General features: G+C 43.3%; 1 protein-coding gene across 2 annotated transcripts in view; it reads right to left on the reverse strand.

Annotated features, from left to right (window-relative positions):
• Positions 1–20,119, reverse strand: part of CEP78 (centrosomal protein 78) — a 536,668-nt gene extending 516,549 nt beyond the window's left edge. For both annotated transcript variants that reach the window (XM_078675855.1, XM_078675856.1), the window contains exons 1-2: positions 19,998–20,119; positions 10,217–10,498 (exon numbers count right to left, since the gene is read on the reverse strand). In XM_078675855.1, coding sequence (XP_078531981.1) covers positions 10,217–10,469 — 253 coding nt within the window. In that variant the 5' untranslated portion in view covers positions 10,470–10,498; positions 19,998–20,119. The remainder of the gene's footprint in view (positions 1–10,216; positions 10,499–19,997) is intronic.
• Positions 20,120–21,957: the final 1,838 nt, after the last annotated feature.

Consider the following 21,957-nt stretch of genomic DNA (forward strand, 5'->3'; position numbering starts at 1 on the left):
GAATTTGAATCCAGTTTTCCCTAGTAAGACCTCTTTTTTCAGGGATTAAGGAGAAAGCTCCCACTGCCTGTTAAAAAGACTTGCAGAGTCAAAATGCTCCTCGGTACCCAGTCATAAACACAGGAGCATGACAGGGATGTATCATCAAAGGAACTGAAGAATGTCATCAATGGAAAGAAGAAGGGAGATTTGGGAAACATAGCTATAGAGCAGACATCAGTGTGCTTGGAGAAACAGGCAACTCTAAGCATGGGGTATGGGGTGTAAGGGGTGCGTGGCCACTGAGGTGAAGATGGCGGACGGGTTCTGGTACAGCTCTGCTTCTCATCTCCAGAGATCCTGCCAATTATCCTGGGATAGACAGCCTGGAGCCTCTGCTGTGTGCAGCAGCAGACCCGACGCACCAGCGAGATACCATTGGACACTCGGGACGACTCAGAGGCTGGAGGAACCCAAAGACACAGGCTAGAGAAGGTGCTGGCCAGCTCCTGGAGGCGGGCCTGCCAATGCTACGCGAAGCCGGTGCTTTGTGAGGAGTCGGACAAGCCTGGGACCAGTTGAATGAAACAGGGATATCAAGAGACCCCCCCCGCCATTCACGGGCTGCCTAAGGCAAGCGGCGGCAACTCTACACTGCAGGGGAGCGGCCGCTCAGTAAAAAGAGAGGCCAACAACAACACGGCCTGATCGCCAAAATGCATGTGGAGGCTAGGCCGGAAACTAAACCATGCCGCAGGAGTACAAAGGCAGATCAGAGGAGACCAATTACAGTGCGGGAACGGGGCGGGGCACAGACCCACTGTATACGACCTGCTCTGTATGCTTTAAACTACTGGGAACTGCCCCGGGATAGGGGGAAAATCGGACATCCCCGAGGCTCCATTCGGTGCACGTGGAGATGGTGCCAGAGGCGCAGTAACGCAAGCAAGGCCGCCAAGTGCCAAGATAGCAGGGGGAGCATCGGGACAGTCACCTGGGCGCAACATTCCACAACAAGCGACGTAACGGGGCAGACAGCACCAGAATTGAAGAGGAATAGGTGTAAGGGAGCAAACAGAAAGCAGTGGGCATCGTGGTGCAAGATACGGCGAGGGTTCATAAGACGCTGTAGCACTCACCTGACCAAGTGCCTGCAACCCGCAATGCCAGGCTCCGACGAGCAGCCGCCCGAAAGCTGTATTCTGAACCTAGCAAACAAAGACCAGCCACCACAGAACGGAGCAGGAAATAAAAATAGACACGAATTCCGAGGGGCTTGGGTTCCTTCTTGCAGTGCACTGCTGTTCAGTGTGAGGCCGTAAAGAATAACAGTAAGCAGCCCGCTAAGTGTGGACAACTGTAAGAACCAGAGGGGAAACAGGGATAGAACAGTACAGGACTATACACACAAACGCTGTAACCATATGTCGGACATGGGTCGCTTTTGGTCAGGCACAGAGGGACATGCCAGTCATCCACATCTACCTCACTCTCACCCGCATACACCACTGACTAAAACTTCTACGGACCCCATGTCCAGCAAACTCGATGCAATCCTAGCTGCCGTGGAGAAGCTGTGTGCCATGATGGGATTAACAAAGACTTCACTTGAAAACAAGATAGACAATGCTGCCCTAGAAGTAAATCGTCTTCATGCGGACCATAGAAAACTAGCCATCGGAACACAGGCACTGGAGGATACGGTAGCCAAATTCGCCCCGCAGACTCATGACATGGACAAACGCCTAGAAGAACTTGCCACTAAAATCCAGCTCCAGGAATGCAGAGCAGAAGACTCGGAAGGCAGTTCCAGGTGCAACAACGTAAGAGTTGTGGGCCTTTCAGAACGAGAAGAGGGGAGAGATGTCACAAATGTTGTAGAAAAATAGATCCGTGGCCTGCTGCCAGAGGGAGCATTGTCAAATTACTTTGACGTGGAGCGGGCCCCACACAGTGCCGGCTCGGCCTCCCCCCCAGGAGCTGGCTCTAGGCCGTTCCTGTTTCCGGTACAGAACTACAGGGACAGAGATGCGATACTGCAAGAGACCAGAAAACTACAGAAAGTACAGGTGGGGAACAGCACTCACAATGCTTCAAATAAAGCTGGCTGGCTACTAGCGTGCCTCATTAGACAAGACAATGTTAAAACTCCAGTCACAACTATCCGTCCTCCGCAAGGTGAACTATTATATTTGCAGCAAGAGATACATCAGGCGTTCACAAGACATGTCAAATTATATAAGTCCACAACCACAGAAATAGAGGGGATACACCAGTACCTCTCGGAAATTACTCTCCCTAAGGTGACCCCAGCACAGGAAATAGAACTTGACGCCCAGCTTAACATAGAAGAAATATTGGCAAGTATGTGCACCCTAGCCACGGGGAAACCCCCGGCCCGGACAGGCTACCAGCGCAAATTCTATAAGACCTATGAAACAATGCTAGCGCCGCAACTCAAGACAGTATATGACACTCCATTAGCCAACACCACACTTCTGGTTTTACTCCGGAAACCAGACAGAGATGCAACCATGATGGGCTCCTACAGACCATTGCGCTTTTAAACACTGATTATAAAATCCAGGGGAGGGGAATTCCTATCTCTCGACGCCCGAGACATCTAGATTTCTTAGGAGGGCAAGAGGTTTTAATTTGAATTTTGTCCAAAGGACAAGTAGACAGTGTTATGGTAATCGGATACACAGCTGTTCAACCCTGTAGGTCACAGCCAGTTAAGTTGCTCTGAGCAGTTTATTGGCAGTGAAAGGGTCAATGCAAAAGCTGGGGCCTGCACTTTAATTTCCCCAGAGCAGAACAACAAAATGATAAGACAGAGCTCAAAGTTGGAGCCAGCTCCATAAGCTCGTGTGGCTTCCAGGCCCTCCCCTGGTCCTTTTATTTTCTTCAAGCATGAGACACATATCAAACTTCCGCAGCTCCAGTACACTCACAGCAATGGCATGTAAGAGGCTGCCTTATCTGCCTCTTGGCCCCTTGCTCGGACTTGAACTGTATGACCCCTGCCTTGTATTCTCTGCTCCACTCCTGGGCCTCATAGGGCCCCAATATCCCTGCTCATCTTCAACTCACTTTGCTTGTCCTTCTCATGCACCCCCTCTTTTGCACTTTGCCTTTCCTGAACACCTTATGTTACACCCGGTGCCTGAACCTGCTAACCCCACCCCACCACCCTCCACCGCCCTCTCGGACATCCCTGACCCGCTCCCCTTGGCCTCTCATATCTTACGTCATCGAGGGCTTACATTAAAGCTCATTAGTTTCCTCATGGGCTTTCATGCAGGCCTAAGGCCACCCCCAATTCTGTCCTTGCACTAGACCTCTCATCTCACTTTGTGCCTGCACCAGGGGCATTTTGAACACACCGCTGTAGCAACTACAGCAGCTGTGGAGATTTTGATGGGCCTCTTCAGTCTGCTGGTCCGCCGACAAAGGCCCATAATGGACTTGAATGGGTGGGTGGGTGAGTGAGTGAAAGGGTGGATGAATAGATGCATAAATGAATGAGTGAAAGGGTGGATGGATAGGAGCATAGATGAATGGATAGGTGCATGGATGAATGAGTGGATGATAGATGCATGTATGAATAAGTGAAAGGGTGGATGTATAGATACATGGATGAATATGAGCAAGAGTGGATGATAGATGCATACATTAATGAGTGAAAGGGTGAATGGATAGATGCATGGATGAATGAGTGAAAGGCTGGATGAATAGATGCATGGATGAATGAGTGAAAGGCTGGATGAATAGATGCATGGATGAATGAGTGGATGGATGTAAGGATTGATGTGTGAAAGAATGGTAGGATAAGTGCAAGGGTGAATGAAGGGATGAGTGAGTGGATAGATAGGTTGAAAGTGGATTGATGAGTGAAAGGATGGATGGCTTATTGAAAGGGTGGATTATTGGGTGATAGAGTAGATGAATAGATGGCTTAGTGGGTGGGGGATGGGTGGGTGGCTGGGTGGAAGGGATGGTGGGTGGACAGTTGGGTGTAAAGGTGGATGGAGGGATTAGTGAAAGGGTCAATGGATATATGAGCGAAATGGAAGATAGATGGGTGAAAGGGTAGATGGATGAGCAAAAGCATAAATGGAGGAAGTGAAGGGGTAGGTAGATAGATGAGTGAAAAGGAGGATGGATGGGGTGGATGGATGAGTGAAAGGATGGATGGAGGGATGAGTGAAAGGGTGGATGAATGGAGTAAAAAGGAGGATGTGTGGGTGAAAGGATGGATGGATGAGCAAAAGGATGGATGAGTGAAAGGAAGTCGGGATGGATCAGTTGGATCGATAGGTTTGGAGATGGCAGGATAGGTTTGAACAGGGGCTTCGTGAACGCCCCGCTTTAGCAGCTGCAGTAGAGGTGAAGCTCTTGATAGGCCTCTTCTGTCTGCAGCTCGGCAGACAAAGACTCAAATTTAACGTGAAAGGATGAATGGATGTGTGGGTGAAAGAATGAGTGAGTGGAAGTGTGACTGGCTAGATGGATGGATGGATGAATGAGTGACCGGGATGGTTGAGTGACGAGGATGCTGAATGGACAAAGGATGTTATAATGAAGGGAAGGGTGAAGGAGAATGAGTCGATGGGTTACAGGCTGTAAGAATTAGAGAGTGAAAGGATGGATGAGTGTAAAGGATAAATGGGTGGATGAGTGGAAGGATGGTTTGATGGATGGGTAGAAAGGTGGGTGGATGGATGAGTGAAAGGGAGGGTGGATAGATGGAGTGAAAGGGAGGTTGTATGGATGAGCGAAAGGATAAATGGATGGTTGAAATGGATAGGTTTGGAGATGGATGGGTAGGTTTGGATATGGATGAGCAGATGGACTGACGGATGAACAGATGGACGAACAGATTGGTGAAAGGCTAATAAATAAAAGAATGAATGGGTGCCAATGTAAAGGTGAAATGCTAGATATCAGTGGGTGAAAGGAGGAATGGATAGATGCTTAGATGGAAGAGAGAAGAGAGCTATTCTGGAGAGGATTCCACTGACTTTTTTCACTTGCTTGGGTTCATAAGAACTTTGGATCAACGTGGAGTGTATTTTAATTTTCTGGTTACTCACTTGACCTACCCTATGCTCCTTTCTCTACCTGGGGATTAGCAGGTAGGCATCGTGCTGTTTGCCAGCATGTTCTTACTAAACAGCTAGCATTTGGTCTCATAACGGGCACATTGCCATAGAAATTCCTGGCACTGAACAAAACTACTTTGTAAAAGAGCAGAATGCAGTCACACACAATGAAGCCAGCTCACAGATAGGAAGAGATAGCATTTTAATAAAAACCAAAAGGTCTTGGTTAACTCAGATTTAATTAGGGACTCAAATGTTGGTCACAAAAGTGCAACCATGATATATGTCCTTGTATAAATGCAGATTTACGTTTTTCCTCAATTCCCATGAATTTCCTTAAGTACGCCAGGAAACCGTAGTCCTAGAAAATATTTGTGAATTGCATCCTAGCATGAGCAAATATGAATATGCCCCAGCGGAAATCTGTTGAGTGTGTACAAGTTCACTTTTTCTCCAACCACATATTTCCCAGCCCTGGAAGAAACTTTACTTCTGCTGTTGTCAGGGGTAAATTTCCGCCCTTTCTCAGTATGGGAAAAGATTAGAGAAGAGCTGGTGAAAACCTCCAAAATTCAAATCCTTCTATAGTATTAGCCTGACATAACCAGAGAGGCTATTATCAGAGCTCTTCTATAAAGAAATTGCAGCCATTATTTGACGGCGCACTACATGGCACGAAAGGGACAAGTGGATTTTGTTACAGGACAAGTAGATTTATGAAGCTACTTGTCCCATGGACAAGTACATATTTAATTCAATTCCACACCCCTGAAAATCCTAGCATCAGTCATTGCGTCGAGGTTAGCGTCCCTGGTACAAGAACTAGTACATCCAGATCAAAATAGATTTGTCCCTTCCAGGAACACCTCCTTGAATATACGTAGATTTTTTCAGAATCCAAGAATACGCAACACAGTTATGGCCTGACTCATGGTGTGCAGTTCTGCATTTAGAGAAGGCCTTCAACTCCCTCAAATGGACATACTTCTTTCAAGTATTGAGCAACTATGGGCTGGGAGATACCTTCCTACAACTGGTTGGACGGCATTATACGCAACCCACCATCAGGGTATGCATGGGCACCAAGCCCTCGGAAAACATAGCCATCAACGGAGAACTAGGCAAGGCTGCCCACTGTCCCTGCTCCTGTTCTCATTAGCTATGGAGCTGCTTGCAGCACGGGTGCGTAGCGGAGGACATGACTGGGGCATACTGTTGGGAGATGGTACACATGCAATCTCTCTTTATGCAATGATCTCATGGTATACATTAAGGACTTACACAACATACCAGACACCATAGCAGACACATTACAACAATTTGAGGCAGTGTCTGGGCTAAAAGTAAACTAGACTAAATCATGTCTATATCCTTTCAGGTGAGAAACCCAAAATCCGGACCTTTGGATAAATATTTCGCCCCTCAATTGGCAACCTGTCTCCTTCCGATATCTAGGCATATTCATATACCGCTGCCATGCAGCTATATTAGAAGGCAACTTATCCAGAGCGATTTCCGCAGTTAAATCTCAAGTGGAGTTTTGGAAAACGCAGCCGCTAGCAGTGATGGGTAGAATAGCTTTGATTAAAATGGTTATACTGCCAAAATTGCAATATTACCTTGCGAACCTACCTGTCTACATCCCAATAGATATTTCGAGAGCTAGAGCAAATGCTATGGGACTTTATATGGAATAAAGGTAGCCATAAGATAGCGCTTTGGAAAATGTATGCGCCTTTGAAGGAGGGAGGACTTGCAGTCCCGAACTTAGAGCTATATTACCTGGGGGTGCAGCTGCAATGGGTGGCACAGTGGCTAGCAGAGCATAACATATCTAACACTGCCACGGAAAGGCCAGCATGGTCGTCATCCCTAATATACCACATATTCCACACAATAGCGCACCCCCAACACCCAAGCCCATGGGTCTAGCCCTAGCTTACAGCGGTTACAAACGCAGCCTATATCTCACTAAGAGCGCATCACCCACCTTATGCACCAGCGCTGCCCTAGTAGGCACACAGAGAAATAAAACATGCACAACATATAGTATGCTTGCGCAGTGGGAGGAGGCTGGAATACATACTAACGACATTTAATACATTGGTCAGTGATTATGATTTACCGGCAGGCCAATTTCTCCTATATAACTCGCTGATATGGTCACTCAAGCTGGCCTGGGGAGTCATAGATCCTGAACCACAAATCCAATCTGATCCAATTTGATCCAATATTTGCACATGATGGGAAATGGTAGCCATATAGTCCACTGGCTGGCTGGCAGAGGCACTACTAACACACACCACCCAGCCATTCGCGTTGTTGCGCGCAAAATGGTAGGTAGACCGGGGAAGCCAGTGGACAGCAAAGGAATGGAAGGATATCCTAGCCAGCCCAGCGCAAATTCCGCGAAGGCTAAATTTCGTGTTATACAGACATATAAAGTGCACACAGCATACTTGTCGCTTGACAAGTAAAACAGCTATTTCAATCTGTTGACAGCTTCATGTCCCAGATGTAATCAGATAGGGGCGGACCTGCTGCATATGCTATGGTCCTGTGGGGCAATACACACATACTGGTGAGGGATAAAAGAAGCGTTAGCGGCATGAACTGATCGACCTCCCCTCCATACTTGGGAAGAATGCATATTAGGGATATTCTCAAGACCTAAGAAGTAGAGAGTAACCTCAAGATGTATAGATCTAGGGCTAATAGTGGCCAAAAGATTACTTACCAAGCATTGGAAGGCTAGACGTACCCCCACTCTTAAAAACTGGAAAAACTCACTAGCGGTGTGGGCCCAGTCAGAGAGTACAGCAGTGCAGAGGGAGGAAATAGCTGGCCTGCGTAAATACCCAATTGCGCAGAACCGGGATGTGATACTGGCTGAGACTCGAGCCGAGACACATTACACAGAGGGAGACGGCGCACAGAGTGGGGAGGAAAACAGAGACGAAGTAGAGGCTTGAATGGAACTCACCCCGGAACATCTGCAGGCATCAGGGGTGAGATATCTAGCGAGGGAAAGGAAAGTGCAAGGGTATGAAGAAACGCATATGAAGAAACGCAAACACATACAAATGGAAAAGCCAGACAAGATGCAATGGGGGGAGAGAATGGGGAGGGACTAGACCATAAAATGATGAAGACATGGTAAAATAGTTAAGTGAACTGAATGTACCAAACTGTTTGTTGTTATTAGATAGTTTTTATATTGATGAAAAATTTTTGAATTCAGGAATAGGCCACATTTGAACAATTAATACGCAGCTCTTCCCTTAGAACTTACATAGCAAGTCCTAAGCCAAAGTACAGACAGCTGTACTATATGTTGTAAACAGAAGTGCCCAACTCACGGGAAGACTTTAACAACCAAATGATAAACTGTACCAGTAGAATAAGCGGGACACATATGCGTTGATACCATTTGCTGATGCAACCATAACTGTTAATATATTATGTAAACAGCATGTAAGACACACAAATATAAATGTAACAACTGTGAATTGATCGTATGTACTACAATGGAAAAAGATAAAATGTTAATAAAGAAATTTAAACAAAAAAATGAGGGACGGGGTGTAACCACTGCCCCATATCTCGATTGTAAGCATTAAGAGTTGGGGAATGTGTGGATCAGAGGGAGCTATAAGTGTAAAAGCTGGGATGAGAGGCTCTCCAATCTCCTGGCTGACACTTTGGACTAGGAACTGTGTGAAGTAGGTAGTCGCTGCTTGGCCAATCCAATGACGGCTTCATTCGAGAGCCTCATGGGAAGCAGCGAAGGCTCAACACTTATTTGATGGTCACTCCCAACTCTCTCCACTTCCCCCACTGGTGGGGGCATGCTAGAGACACCCTACCACCTCTACTTTCTGGACTGTGAGACGAAAACACATGTTGATGAGAATAATACACACATTTGTTCATATTCAGTGGCAGATCAGCCACTTCAGATGAGGGAGATGAAATAGCAGCATGTAAGAATTGCTGCCATACCTTAGTAGGGTCAACAGCAGAGCCAGAATGGCTTCTGCCAATGAGATGTCCTTCCATAGGAACCAAAATAGGCTGCATTTAGTGTTGAAGATACAGATGTCCAATATGTCAATTTGTACTATTAATAAGTCCAATCAAACTATATGGAGAAATTGTGCTTCGTATTACCCATGTCAGCTGTAATGAAGCTAGAGCCTTAGAATTAGTTATTTTGAATATGTGCTGAAAAATACAAGTATTGTGTTTTTTGGGCTGCAATTAGAGTAGCTAAAAAACTGCTGAAATTATTAGAGACTAGGCCAAACATAGGATTCAATCCAGCAATTTCTGGTCTGAGACTCTATATTTTAGCAGTCACTAATCAAGATTTAGCCACTTATTCTAGATGCAGCCTTTCATACTTTATTTAGCACGGACATGCATTAGATACTAAGGCCCTAATTATGATATTCGTTAAAGCTGCCTCTGACCGACACCGTCTAAGTGTGGGAACCAAACGACCGTAGGTCGGCGGTTCTGAACACTATTAGAATGCGGCCGCAAAACTCCCATTTCCCTATAGGAGCTAGTGCAGCTGTCAGAAACCGGCAGCTGCACAAGCTCCTATAGAGAAATCAAAGTGTCTGTAAATCCGTGCCCTGCGTGTCAGGCACCTCATGGTGCAGGGATTGACAGGGGGGGCACCGTAGGTGACCCCAACAGGAGGCTGCAGAGGCATGGGACCCTGCTAGGAGCACCCAAAGTAGCTTTTCATGTTTGAAAGCCCGACATAAAAAGCCGACATCATAATGCCGACAGCGGAATTGCAGTCCTTAGGGGATAATGTGCGGCCTCCGACTGGTCAACAGGCTCCTTGAGCCCGTTGGAGGCCAGTCGGTCCAACCGGCCGGTTTAAACTCTAATTGCCTACTTTGTAATTAGGCGGTCGGACTTAAAACCAGGGATGTCGATCGGAAAGCTTCCGACCGCACCGACATCCTAATCAGCCCCAAAAGATTTTTTTTTTTTTTTTTTTTTTTTTTTTTTTTTTTTAAACACACACTGTTCCATTTTACTTGAATAAACCAGAAATGTCACTGCGTACAACGTAATTTACCTAACACCAAAATACCAAAAAGCTTGCTACAAACCTGGTTCTACGGGACCTGGCTGAAGGAAGCTCCTAATGGCAATCGAATTTAAATTCTTGTTAATGCGGAGGGTGTCCAAAATGGGCTTCCAGTCAGCAAGCTTAACTCGATCTCCATTTATATCAAGGATGCCATGACGTAAATTGGCTTTTACAGCTGGCAATGGAACGGAGTCTTGAAGGACACAGAGGTATTCGTAATGGGCCTGGAAGTCAAAGGCACCCTGCCGACGTATTTGGACAGAATCAATCATTTCTGTAAAAATATGGCTGAGGCTTTGAGCTGTAAAAGAAAAATAAATAAATTACTTTAGGGCAAGGTAGGTCTATCTTGCTGGACAAATAACATTTCATTGTGAACAGTAGAGGAGCTGTCCACCTCCTATTGCCTTCTGAGTAGAACCATTAAGATTAATAAGCAGTAGCTGAAATTTTAAAGATAAAACATAGGTAAACCTGGAGGTAAAGAAACTTTAAGAAAGGTAGCATCCAAAGGATACATTAAACATAGGTCGCTAAATGAAAACAGTTCATAACATGATGTATCAGATCAGCCGCGGCCTTGCAGGTAAGAGCGGAGGGGCAGAGTTGGGGGTGGGGGCGGATTGGACAAACAACCATGCGAGGGAAAATTAAATAAATAAATAATTAATTTTCCCTCGTCGTCGTCTGTCAACCCATCCTACAACCCCCACCCCTACCTGGCCCACCTGCCCTACCGCTCTTACCTGCACGGGCCACGGCTGTATCAGATTCAAGGGAACAGAACACTCAAAGCAAAAAATCTATGTACATCCAATTAAGGAACATCCCAACAAAAGAATGCAAAGGCATTTAAATTTTCACAACAAATCTGCTTTACAACACTCCCTCCCCAACCTTTCTACAGGTAGTTTGTAAGCCACGAAAGGAACACAATAAAACATTTTCTAAGGAATAACACTCGGCTAGGCTCAATGACTACCATTAACGAATCAGACACGCTGGAAAGTTCTAAAACATGTTATTGCAATAATGTAAATAGGTAGATATAGAAAGGTCTACATTCAGCAATAGGTCTGTTTCTGAAAGAACACATCTTACTTTTATCAAGCGCTTACTGATCACTTGCATCATTCTTGGAGCATTTAATTTTAATGAGTTTCTTCACTGTTCCTCAAAAATGTATTTCTTTTATAAAGACAAACACAATGCCTGAATATAGCCTGCAAAATACCTAATTTTGTGGTGTTATGAAATAGCACAGTTACAGTTGATATGACTGCTACTGTTCCCTTTGTTTACCTTTCCCCACATTGTTATGTAGGGCTGCTTGCTGTATACAAATACCAAAGCAATTTGTAGTTCACAATTGTGTAGTTGTAAGAAAGATCTACTCCAGTAATGAATAGAGGGTATTGAAAGGGGATCAGAGAGAAAGACAGAGGAAAGGCCTCTGACAAGGCTCTCGCTTGTATTATTTAAACATGGAAGGATAGTACGTTGTACTAGAATTCCATAAAAGTATCTATACAGGCAAAAACAATGCAGTGTTTTGACAGCAACAGAACAGGATACCAGCAAGTCGGTTTTTAGTCCACTGTGGTACATAAAAAGCAGGTAACCACCAACATATGTGAAATTATTTTTTTGTACTGGGGAGAAAGAAAAATGTAATCTCACAGTTATATACAGTGACGATTGGACTAACGAAATAGAGCTGACTGACTTAGAAGGAAGGTGGCAGAGGGACTTGGGTAAAGACCTTGAAGACAAGGAATGAATATTGATATTAGACCACACTACAAAAATTACCAGAAATGCTAGATGTAAACGACTCCTTTTTACTATATTACACAGGACATATGTAACATTGAAACACCTGAGAAGAATATATTCTCTACCCTCAACTGAATGTCCATGACGCAGAGATGAAAATGTTGACTACTAGAATATGCTATGAGCAGGACCCGTCATACAATTCTTGGGGAATAAACACTAATATACAGAAGTAACAAAAATATATAATCTAAACATTACAAAAACATGCCCCCTATGCTTAAAAACTTTTCACTCCAAGACTACGAAAGCAGCCTTCAGATTTGTAGACCTAGCATTACTACTAACAAAAAAGGAGATAGTAACTTACTGGAAGTCGTGTCGTATATCAGTCATCATAAAATGGCAAGACAAATGGCAAAATAGGCTATTAAGAGAAGAGAGCCATTAAGTATGGACAGAAAAAGAGGCCTAACAGATGAAACAATAGCCTTCGCCTAGGATATTCTTCTCGTAATGACAAAGCCAATTAAAACAAAAATTAATTGAGAGAAGCGAACCAACTAAGAAATTCAAGGTTGTACAAAACATATGACAGAAGATGAGGAAGCATTCACACAAACTCAAAACTAGAATAAAATACTTGATAACGCGAGCAGGCCAACTCCCCATGTAAAATTCAATTACATAAAGCTTGTCTGACTTATAAAATAAAATTCTGCCCAAACTAACAACAAAAAGAAAACAGTGAGGGCTAATAAAACAAGAGAACATGGACATCCAACTACATATAAATGTCAAGATATGAGACTTAAAGTTATAACATTATTAGGTTAATGTTTAATAATCTGGGGCCAGATGTAGGTAGGGATTTACCGGTCGGTAACGGCCGAATTCGGCCGTTACCGACCGGTAAAAGGAATTTGAGATGTAGGGGGCAAATTATTACAGAATCGGTAAATTTACCGATTCTGTAAATTACCGAATCGGTATTTTTACCGATTCGGTAATTTTGAGATGTAGGTGGGACTCTACTGAGTCCCACAAGCCTTACAGAATCGGTATTTTACCATCAAATTCAATTTGATGGTAAAATACCGATTCCGGTGTGCATGCACATGTGTGCATGCACACCTGTGCCATATGACAGGCAGACCTGCCCTTAGGGCAGGTATGCCTGCCACATGGCACCCGAGCCTCTTTTGGGGGTGCCAGAGGGTGTCAAAGTGACACCCCCTGCACCCTTGTGACATTCGGTATTTACCGATTCGGTAAATACCGAATCGGTAATGCCCATGCATTCCTATGGGCTTCAAAGCCCATAGGAATGAATGGGCGTTACCGGTCGGTATTTACCGAATCGGTAAATACCGATTTTTACCGATTCGGTAAAAAAACATCTGGATGTACCTACATCTCCCTGCTTCTATTTTACCGATTCATAAATACCGAATCGGTAAAATTCTGTATTTATGAGTCGGTAAAATAGATTTACCTACATCTGGCCCTTAGTTATTTAAGGGCTGGACCATAACAGGGAACTTGAAGACACAAGTACATGAATACTATAAACTGCTGGTGGCAGGTATTGTATCATGTTCTTGCAGTCACACTCAAAAGATACAGTAATAAAAATTTAAATACAATTTATGGACCATGATCTCAATATAACGATTTTAAAATTAAAAAAAGATTAGGACCTTGGCTGTAGTAATCTAATGAGTCAAAACACCGATTAGGCTCCATACAAGTTTTAAAAAATACCCCTAAAAAATTAAATGAACCAGGCACAGTAATTTGAGATTGATCTTGATCAATGCTCTAAGTCAGTGTAGATGGCATATGGCAACCAAAACAGAGACATGTCTGGGTTGTTGAAGTAGTACCGGGTGGATGCTAAATTCACCCTTTCCAAAATATTCATATAATATGACAGCTCTACAAGTATGTCAATCATACAGTAATGCATGGATATCACTTGTGCAAGGACAGCAGACACTCAATGGGAGAATGTATATATTTGAAAACCGACTTCATCATTCCCAGATGGAAGCGGCAATTCTAGATTACATGGATAAGATACATTGAGAGGTCACACCATATATTTTTTATTTATCAGATGGAATAAAGGGTGTGCACCAGCGGCTGATCAGTAATCGGGCACCCACAGGTTGCTTGTATATCTGAGTTTCATCCAAGTGGTAAAGTTAGCAGAATAGTGGTTATAAGTTTCTTGAGCCCACGCAGGAGCTTGTGCCATCCACATACTAAAAGGAAATCTGAGATTATTTAAATAGATAATTTTCATAAGAGGGTGGGTATAACTTTAAAGAAAAATCAAGGGTGCTATGGTGACCACTAAAGAACATCAGAGGTTGTGTCTAAAGAGGGGGCAAAGCTACAGTGTAGGTCCAGTTTGAGAAGTAAGAATGGCATCAGGCCAGAGCACAGCCTTTATACATGGGCTTCATCCATTGTGGTCAAAATCGCCAAATAGGAGCACCAATTTTCAGGCTCCACCATCACCCTTCCTATAAGAAAAATATGTAATTCCACAATGTACATTCATAGATTGTCAAAACTAGAAACCTCAAATATGGAAAATGTGGGATTCCAAGTTTGTGAAATGTACAGACATAGATTCTAAATTTAAAAAAAGACAAGTTGGGGATAATTTTACGCTGAAATGAACGTGGGCCAAGCATTATGTAGCGCACCTATGTATTGGTTAGGGGGAATGTTCTGTAGATTCACTAAAGTAAAAAAGCCTCTGATTTTAAAAATGACTGAATATATGTATAATGGTCACTTAAATAAAGGCTCTCTTCCGTTCCCTTAGCTTCACAGTAGTCTCAAATTTGGTAATTGGTAGAGGCCTACATGTCTTCAATCTTCAACTATGTAAGCTTTGATTGATTTAGCTGCCACCATAAATACCTGTCCAAGCCACTACCCTTGGGGCATTTGGACGGGGATGATAAGGTGAAGGTAGCACCTCAACTCCTACATTTCTCGACTTTTCAGTTTTATTGGTGAATCCACTGTTAACATACTGGTCAATCTTAACTTGCTTAGAGTTTTTTAGTTGATCCGCAGATGCTGTGGGCCACAGAGGAGCAGATATGCTGGCACTCATTCCTACAGCAAATTGTGAACAAGATGCAGAAGCTTGTGCCAGTTCGCCAATTCTTCTGTTGCCTAAACAATGCTGTCCTGTTATTTAGCGTGTATTTGTATAAGGCAGTGGTACTTCACCTGTGGTCTGAAGATCCCTGGGGGTCTGCAGGGCCTACTCAGGCGTTCCACAACAGTTTAACAAAAGTAAATAAAGTATACACAAATATAGAAGCAAAACTGAGCATTTGAAACCTTTTTCTATATTTGATAGTGAATTCACAAAAGATTTCAATATTTCAATATTTCACCATTTGTTAGGTGTATACTTGTTTTTTTGTATTTTTGTGTATTGTTTGGAGGTCCAAATCATAGAAACTGTTTAGGCCACTGGTCTTCGGGTTCTAGTAATGATTCAGTGAGGGTCCACAGATGTCAAAAGGTTAAGAACCGCTGGTACGGTGCACAACTCACCGGGGAGGTGAATTCTGTTCCCACAACTCACCCGGGAAGTGCATCCTGATTCTGTATGTAACACCTGCTCTCACCTGTGCCCTATTTACAAACAGGGTGCAAGAGTAGGCGGCAGATGATCCACTGCTCTGTGGCTCGCAGAATTCTAGAGATCATAGAGGAGGATAAGCTGCCATCAACTTCTTGCCCTGTTGCCAATTACAAAGTAGATGCAGGAATGGATGCCAGCTCACTAACCCCTTCATTGCCAACACAATACAGGGAGCTATAGAAGTGCACAGTAGCTGGCATCTGCTCCTGTGGTACGTCAGCGATATTTTGCAGGCGTTACTTCGAAGCTCGTTACAGCAAGAGTTTTTGCTTTGCATCCGTTTTCTAAAAAGTTTTACTTCACAGGTAAATACATATATAATAAATACAATGTTTGGCATTTTTAACATTCAGGGAGGGAAAATGTATAGGTATTGTAAAACGTTTTTACGGCTCAAGGTTCAGAGATAGGTAGTGTGTATGGGTAGTAAATCATTTTTAGGCTAGTAAAGGATTTTTCAAGCCTCTCTGTAAGGTAGTCTATAATGGACAGTGAGGAGTTTTTAGGGTTCAAGGATAGTAGTGTAAGGGGGTAGTATATGGTTTTAGGGTTGGGTAGTAAATAGGGATAGTATGGAGTTTTCGGCCTCAAGGATTGGTAGTGAATGGGATAGTAGAGTTTTTAGGGTTCAGGGTGGGTAGTGTATAGGGGTGGAAATGGGTTTTAGGGCTCAGGGTAGCGTATTGGGGTAGTTAGGGGGGGTTTAGCGTTCAGGGATGGATAGTATTAAAGGTATTTTAGCCTCAAAAATGGCTTGTGTTTAGGAGTAGTAAGCAGTTGTCAGGGTTCAGGGATAGTAGTAAGAATTGTTTATGGATGGATAGTGTATGGAGGTAGTAAGGAGTTTTTAGGGTTACAGTGATGGGTAGTGTATAGGGGTAGCAAGGATTTTTTTTAAGATTCAGGGATCAGTAGTGTACTGGGACAGGAAAGGGGTGTTCGGGTGTAACGATGTGTAGTGCATGGGATAGTAAAGGAATAAGAATGCAGAAGTACAGAAGTTTTATATCAACAGAAGAAAGAAAATGTTATTCCAATATTTTAAAATAAATAAATTAACTTTTTTTAATAATATTATGCATATACAAATTAAGTTATATACACACACATTATAAATATGATATATATATATTAACTAAAAAGAGATTTGAGTAATATTTACTTGCCCCTCATGTTAATTAAGCAGCGAGGGGAGAAAAATGTAATTTCCGTTTCCCTTAGGTGAGTGGATTGAATGCAACACCATTCCCTCGACACCCCCATTCTTAGGCAAGAAGAAATGTGGCAGTGGAGCATTTCACCCTTGGGAGGGGAGGAATCTGATTAATGAGCCACCTGCCTTGGGTTCGGGGCGAGAAGGGCTATTCCTCCTGCCCTTGTGTAAAGTGGGTGGAGCAGTTTGCAAACCCCTCATCACTCTTGGCTTTATTTTTAGGTTTAGCCTGGGCTTGAGAAATCTATTGTTTTTAATATAAAACTTAAAAGGGACTTACATCCTGCCTCTTCTCTTTCTTGGCATCTCACAGGTTCCTGTGCGTGCCACTTACCTTTCCTCCATTTCTATTGGCTGTAGCATATATTCCTGCATTTACCACTGCTTGTTCCTCATCTGCTTCTCTTATCAGTTTCCTGCCGCCGACATACTGTTAACATCCGCTGAGGTGAAACTATATTTTCATAAAGTTTTGCCTTTTACTCTTTCAGCATATTTATATAACAATTTATCACCCAGAGAGATTAAGTGATTTGCATAGAAGCGCAGGTTGATGAGCGGCACAGTGGAGACTTGAAGCAGGTTTCCCAGCTCTCGAGTCAGCAGCTCTGGCCACTGCACCACATCCTCTCCACTCCCGTGTTATCTGTCAGGGACCTCTTTCCTCCTCCTGGATGATTGATGAAAATAGCTCTTTATTCATTACTTATGGGAAAAATTACCAATGCTTGTTGTTTTTAATCTTTGTTTTCAGGTAAATCTGTAGAATGTTATAAACTGGTGTGAACAAGTGTTACAACATCCAAAATGCGACAGTATGTTAAAAGAGACTTCGTAACCTTAGCTATAAAATTATGGGTGTGGATGTTATATACATATGAATACTATGAATATTGTATTCCTCCTTGTTCTCGTGCTTGCAAGCACGAGCAGGGTCACCTTGGTATTGTTAAAACCTGTCAACGCATCAAACAATTTTACTGGTGGCCTTCCATGGACTCACACATTAGGAACATGATTGACAATTGCACGCAATGCATTCTATCTGATAAGCATTGGAAAACTCTTTCCACACCTCTATGTCCTGTTCCTTTACCGGCTGGTCCATGGGACAAAGTAGCTTTGGACTTTTCTGGTCCATATGATGTTTTACCTTCTGAACACAAGTTTCTTATCCTTCTTGTTGATTATTACTCCAAATGGCTCTACTATTCCTTTTGCAATTCTGCTTCTACTGACAACGCCATTAAATTTTTGCAGTCTATTTTTGATGTCGAAGGCTTTCCCAAGTCCATCGTTACTGACAATGGAACTCATTTTGTCTCCCTAAAAATGTGCTCTTTCCTCAAGTGTCACGATATTTCTCACTTCAAGGTTGCTTTGTATTCACCATCCTCGAATGGTCTAGTAGAGAGATGTAATCGCATTTTTAAGGAGGGTGTTCAAACTGCTTTGTCTTCTAGGCTTGACCCTTTGGCTTTTGTTCATGACAAAGTGTGGGCCTACAATACCTCCCCACATTCTACTACTGGTGTCTCACCCTTTAGCTTGCTTCGCAAAAGAGGAGTTCATTCTGCTCTCAATCCTAGTTGGTTGCATAAGGATTGTGAATTGTCTAATTCTTCTTTTTCTGTTCAAGATCGTGTGAGTGCTAAACAATTGTCCATGAAATCTCGTTTTGATAAAGGTAGACATTCTGTTGATCAACCTTTGCAAAAAGGAGATATGGTTCTTATCAAAAATCCCAAGAGAGTTTCCAAAGGAAGGTCTAAATTATCTTCTCCAAAATTGGTTACACAAGTTAGTAAAACCTCAGCTCTCCTTGATGACAGTGGGTGGTGGAACAAGCGAGCTCTTGTTAAGATTTCTCCACTTCAAGCCCATGTCATCAAGGAGCATGCCACTTCAGATTCCGAGCATTGTGATTGGTTTGATTTCTTTTATGATCAAACACCTTCATCCAATCCAGTTGCTGAATCTTTCTCCAATCCAGTTATTGAAACTTCAGATTCCCTTCCTTCCACCTCTGCTTTACCACAGACCTCTGTTCCTGCAAAGTTACCTATATCACACGATTCAATTTCACAGGAAACTCCTGAAGTGGCAACAAAAAGGGCTTTTCGGTTAAAGCAGTTATCATGCAGATTGAGAGACTATGTTTTAGAATAATATTGTTAAACTGTGCATTAGCTTACAGTTAAGGCAGTTACCCTGCCGTTTGAGAGACTATGTTTCAGAATAATATTGTTTTACTTTATAATTGCTCATGTTTGCTCTTTTGAGTTTTCTTTGTTTCCCTTCTTAGTGGGGAAGATGTTATATACATATGAATACTATGAATATTGTATTCCTCCTTGTTCTCGTGCTTGCAAGCACGAGAGATTCCCATTATGGTTCTAGAATCCCCACGTTCAGCCTCGAGGATTCCTTGAACGTCACTTTGGACGTTGGCTTCCTCTAGACTGGACGGCTCTGGTTGTGGGTGCTTTACCTGATATTTATATCCTGAATAAATCGAAGATTGAACCTACGCAAGTCTCCGACTTCATGACATAACAGTGGAAATCCTGGTGCTGGCATAGGCTTGTATAGAGCTTGCAGCAGTCGATGGTGTCCTCGACGCCTCACGTTGATGGCTTGGCTTGTGGTCACCATGACAACATCGTTGGCCGCCAAACAATCTCAGTAGTGGCCATATATATGCATCAGCAACTACCTTCTCAACGTGCTGTATACTACACTTTCGTTCTGTTCTAGCCATGGGCATACATTTAAAATTCGGAAAGGGCATGGCAAAAGCAACCTTGGCAGTTGCTCATTCAACAGTATTTTTTGTGAATGTTTTAAAACCTTGGAATACCATTCATGAAGAGATCAATATTTAAATACTATTCCAGGACTGCAGTCATCTTGCACTGAACTAAAATTGTGCGGACAACTGCACTCGCCGTGAAGAATCACTGCACTCAGCATGCACTAACCGGGCAGTACACTGCACAAGAAAACCAGCTACCGAGTACTCAACCTGGACCAAGGCGCCTCATGCACCCGCACACTACTACACTTAAACGTCAAAACCACGGCACGAGCTCTACTCGTTGCATGACCGTTTACAACCGCACCAACACTCACCCTACGCAGCAGCAGTAGCATTAAGGCACCGCTTTATTCAGAGGTACAGCTTCTTGCTGAAGCCTCAGTTCCGGACAGCCAACAGACGCTTCCTTTTCCAGGGACAACGCAAGATAATCATGTGACACCAGCCAACAAATGAGAAATGCGCATACGTCGTTTGTTCCTTGTAGCTCCGCCTCCTCCGGAAGAATCTCCATCGGATTGGACGGCATGGTATTGTTGTCATTGAATTTTCATTGGTTAGAGTGGCGCCTCAACCTGCCGCCTAGAAACGAAAATAATAGGCAGGAGAGGGCTAAGCGAGCTTCAGCAGTACAATGAGAACAGTTCATTTGATAATCAGGGAAACAGAGACGTTTAAAGGCATGGGCAAAGTGGGTTCCGGCCAGGCCGGGCCCCAGACCATTCAGGGGACCCGTGATAGAGCCAGCTCTGTTCTGGAGAATCTTTCCCTGATGACCTGTCCTTGGGTAATTCTTAAACCGATTGTTTTAAATGCTGTTTCCTCTCATTTACTTTTAATGTGCGTGATGTGTGACAGTCTATTACAGATAATTTGCATAGAAATGTGTTCATGTTTCTTGCAGCATCCTTGAAAAAGTTTCTTATAGATCAAAACAGGGCCTGACATGAGAAATAGGAGGGTGTCTGTTGTACATGTATAAATCTTATTATCGTGCGGGTGGTTATCTGCATAGTATGTTTTCCCTCTCCATGAATTGACATCACTCGGTGTCATCATGGAACGTTCATTATCTATTTATATGACGTCACATTAACTGTCAGTTAGATGACAGCTGACTCCCATGTTGACTGATGTTATCTTTTCCGCTCCCTGTGGGCCCTTATGTTATGGATTAAAGCACAATTGACAACAACCCTTTTGATTGTCATATATTTCCACACTACAATTGGCGACGTGGACTGCGGACCGGCGAAGGGCCTGCGGGTGACTAAATAGATTTTGATGCGAGTTTGATTGACGAAGCCCGCGATCGATTTACAGAGCGAGAAAAGGAATGAAAATAAATAAAAGACGGAAACCTTCGCGGAGTAAGTACACCGTGTTGTGACTGGAAAGTGCCGTCTGAAAGGAGTGGACCGCTACTAGTAATTGTAGTAGTGATACGTTTTCGCTAAAGGAGTTAATGGCGCATAACTAAAGTTCTGTAAAGAAGAAAGAAGTAAGCTGGCTGAATAATCTGCTGAAAAATTAAGCGCTGCAGTAACTGAAATCTAACGTATATACCGGCTGTTGGTGTGATTTCACGTTTTGGCGCGTTTCGCTGTCAGTGTCAGGCAACAGCTGAAGGATCAGAATTTACCTCAGCTGTGACGCGTGAGGCATGCCGGGATAAACAATCTGGAAGTTCATTGGTTCGTGGCAACACACGTCATCGTGCGTGAGCTGCGTGCGGCCATTTTAGAAATTGACTTTGCCTCAGAGTAAACATATGCCGAGGCGGTGTGCTTTTCAGCGTACATATCGCTGTTGTAACATCTTAAACTCTGATATGCAAGTAAGAAGCTACATCCAAGTAAGTCCACAGTTTTATTGATAAGTAAAGCATTACTGGGAATATAAACAAAACTTATGACAATAAAAAATGATGAGATTTCTCTAACGAGTGACTGGAAAGGAAGCTGTTAAAGACATATAAACATAAAGATTTATTGTGAGAAATATTTGAGGAATCTGCGGAAAACATGGCTGAATGCAATAATATATGTGCACCTCCTCGTTTCCTAGATGAGCCTGGAAAACCCACAATGAAGTGGAAGAAATGGATAAGAGCATTCGAAAATTACATTATATCTATAGATGGAAAAGCATTTGATGCCGAAAGGAAGTGTTCATTGTTATTTGGGTTATTAGGAAAGGCAGGTCAGGATGTTTTCGACAGTCTGCCCGAATATGAGAGTCCACCTGGATCATTTATACCTCTGAATGAGTATC

Source organism: Lissotriton helveticus, chromosome 2_1, assembly GCF_964261635.1.
Source record: "Lissotriton helveticus chromosome 2_1, aLisHel1.1, whole genome shotgun sequence".
Classification (NCBI taxonomy): Eukaryota; Metazoa; Chordata; class Amphibia; order Caudata; family Salamandridae; genus Lissotriton; species Lissotriton helveticus.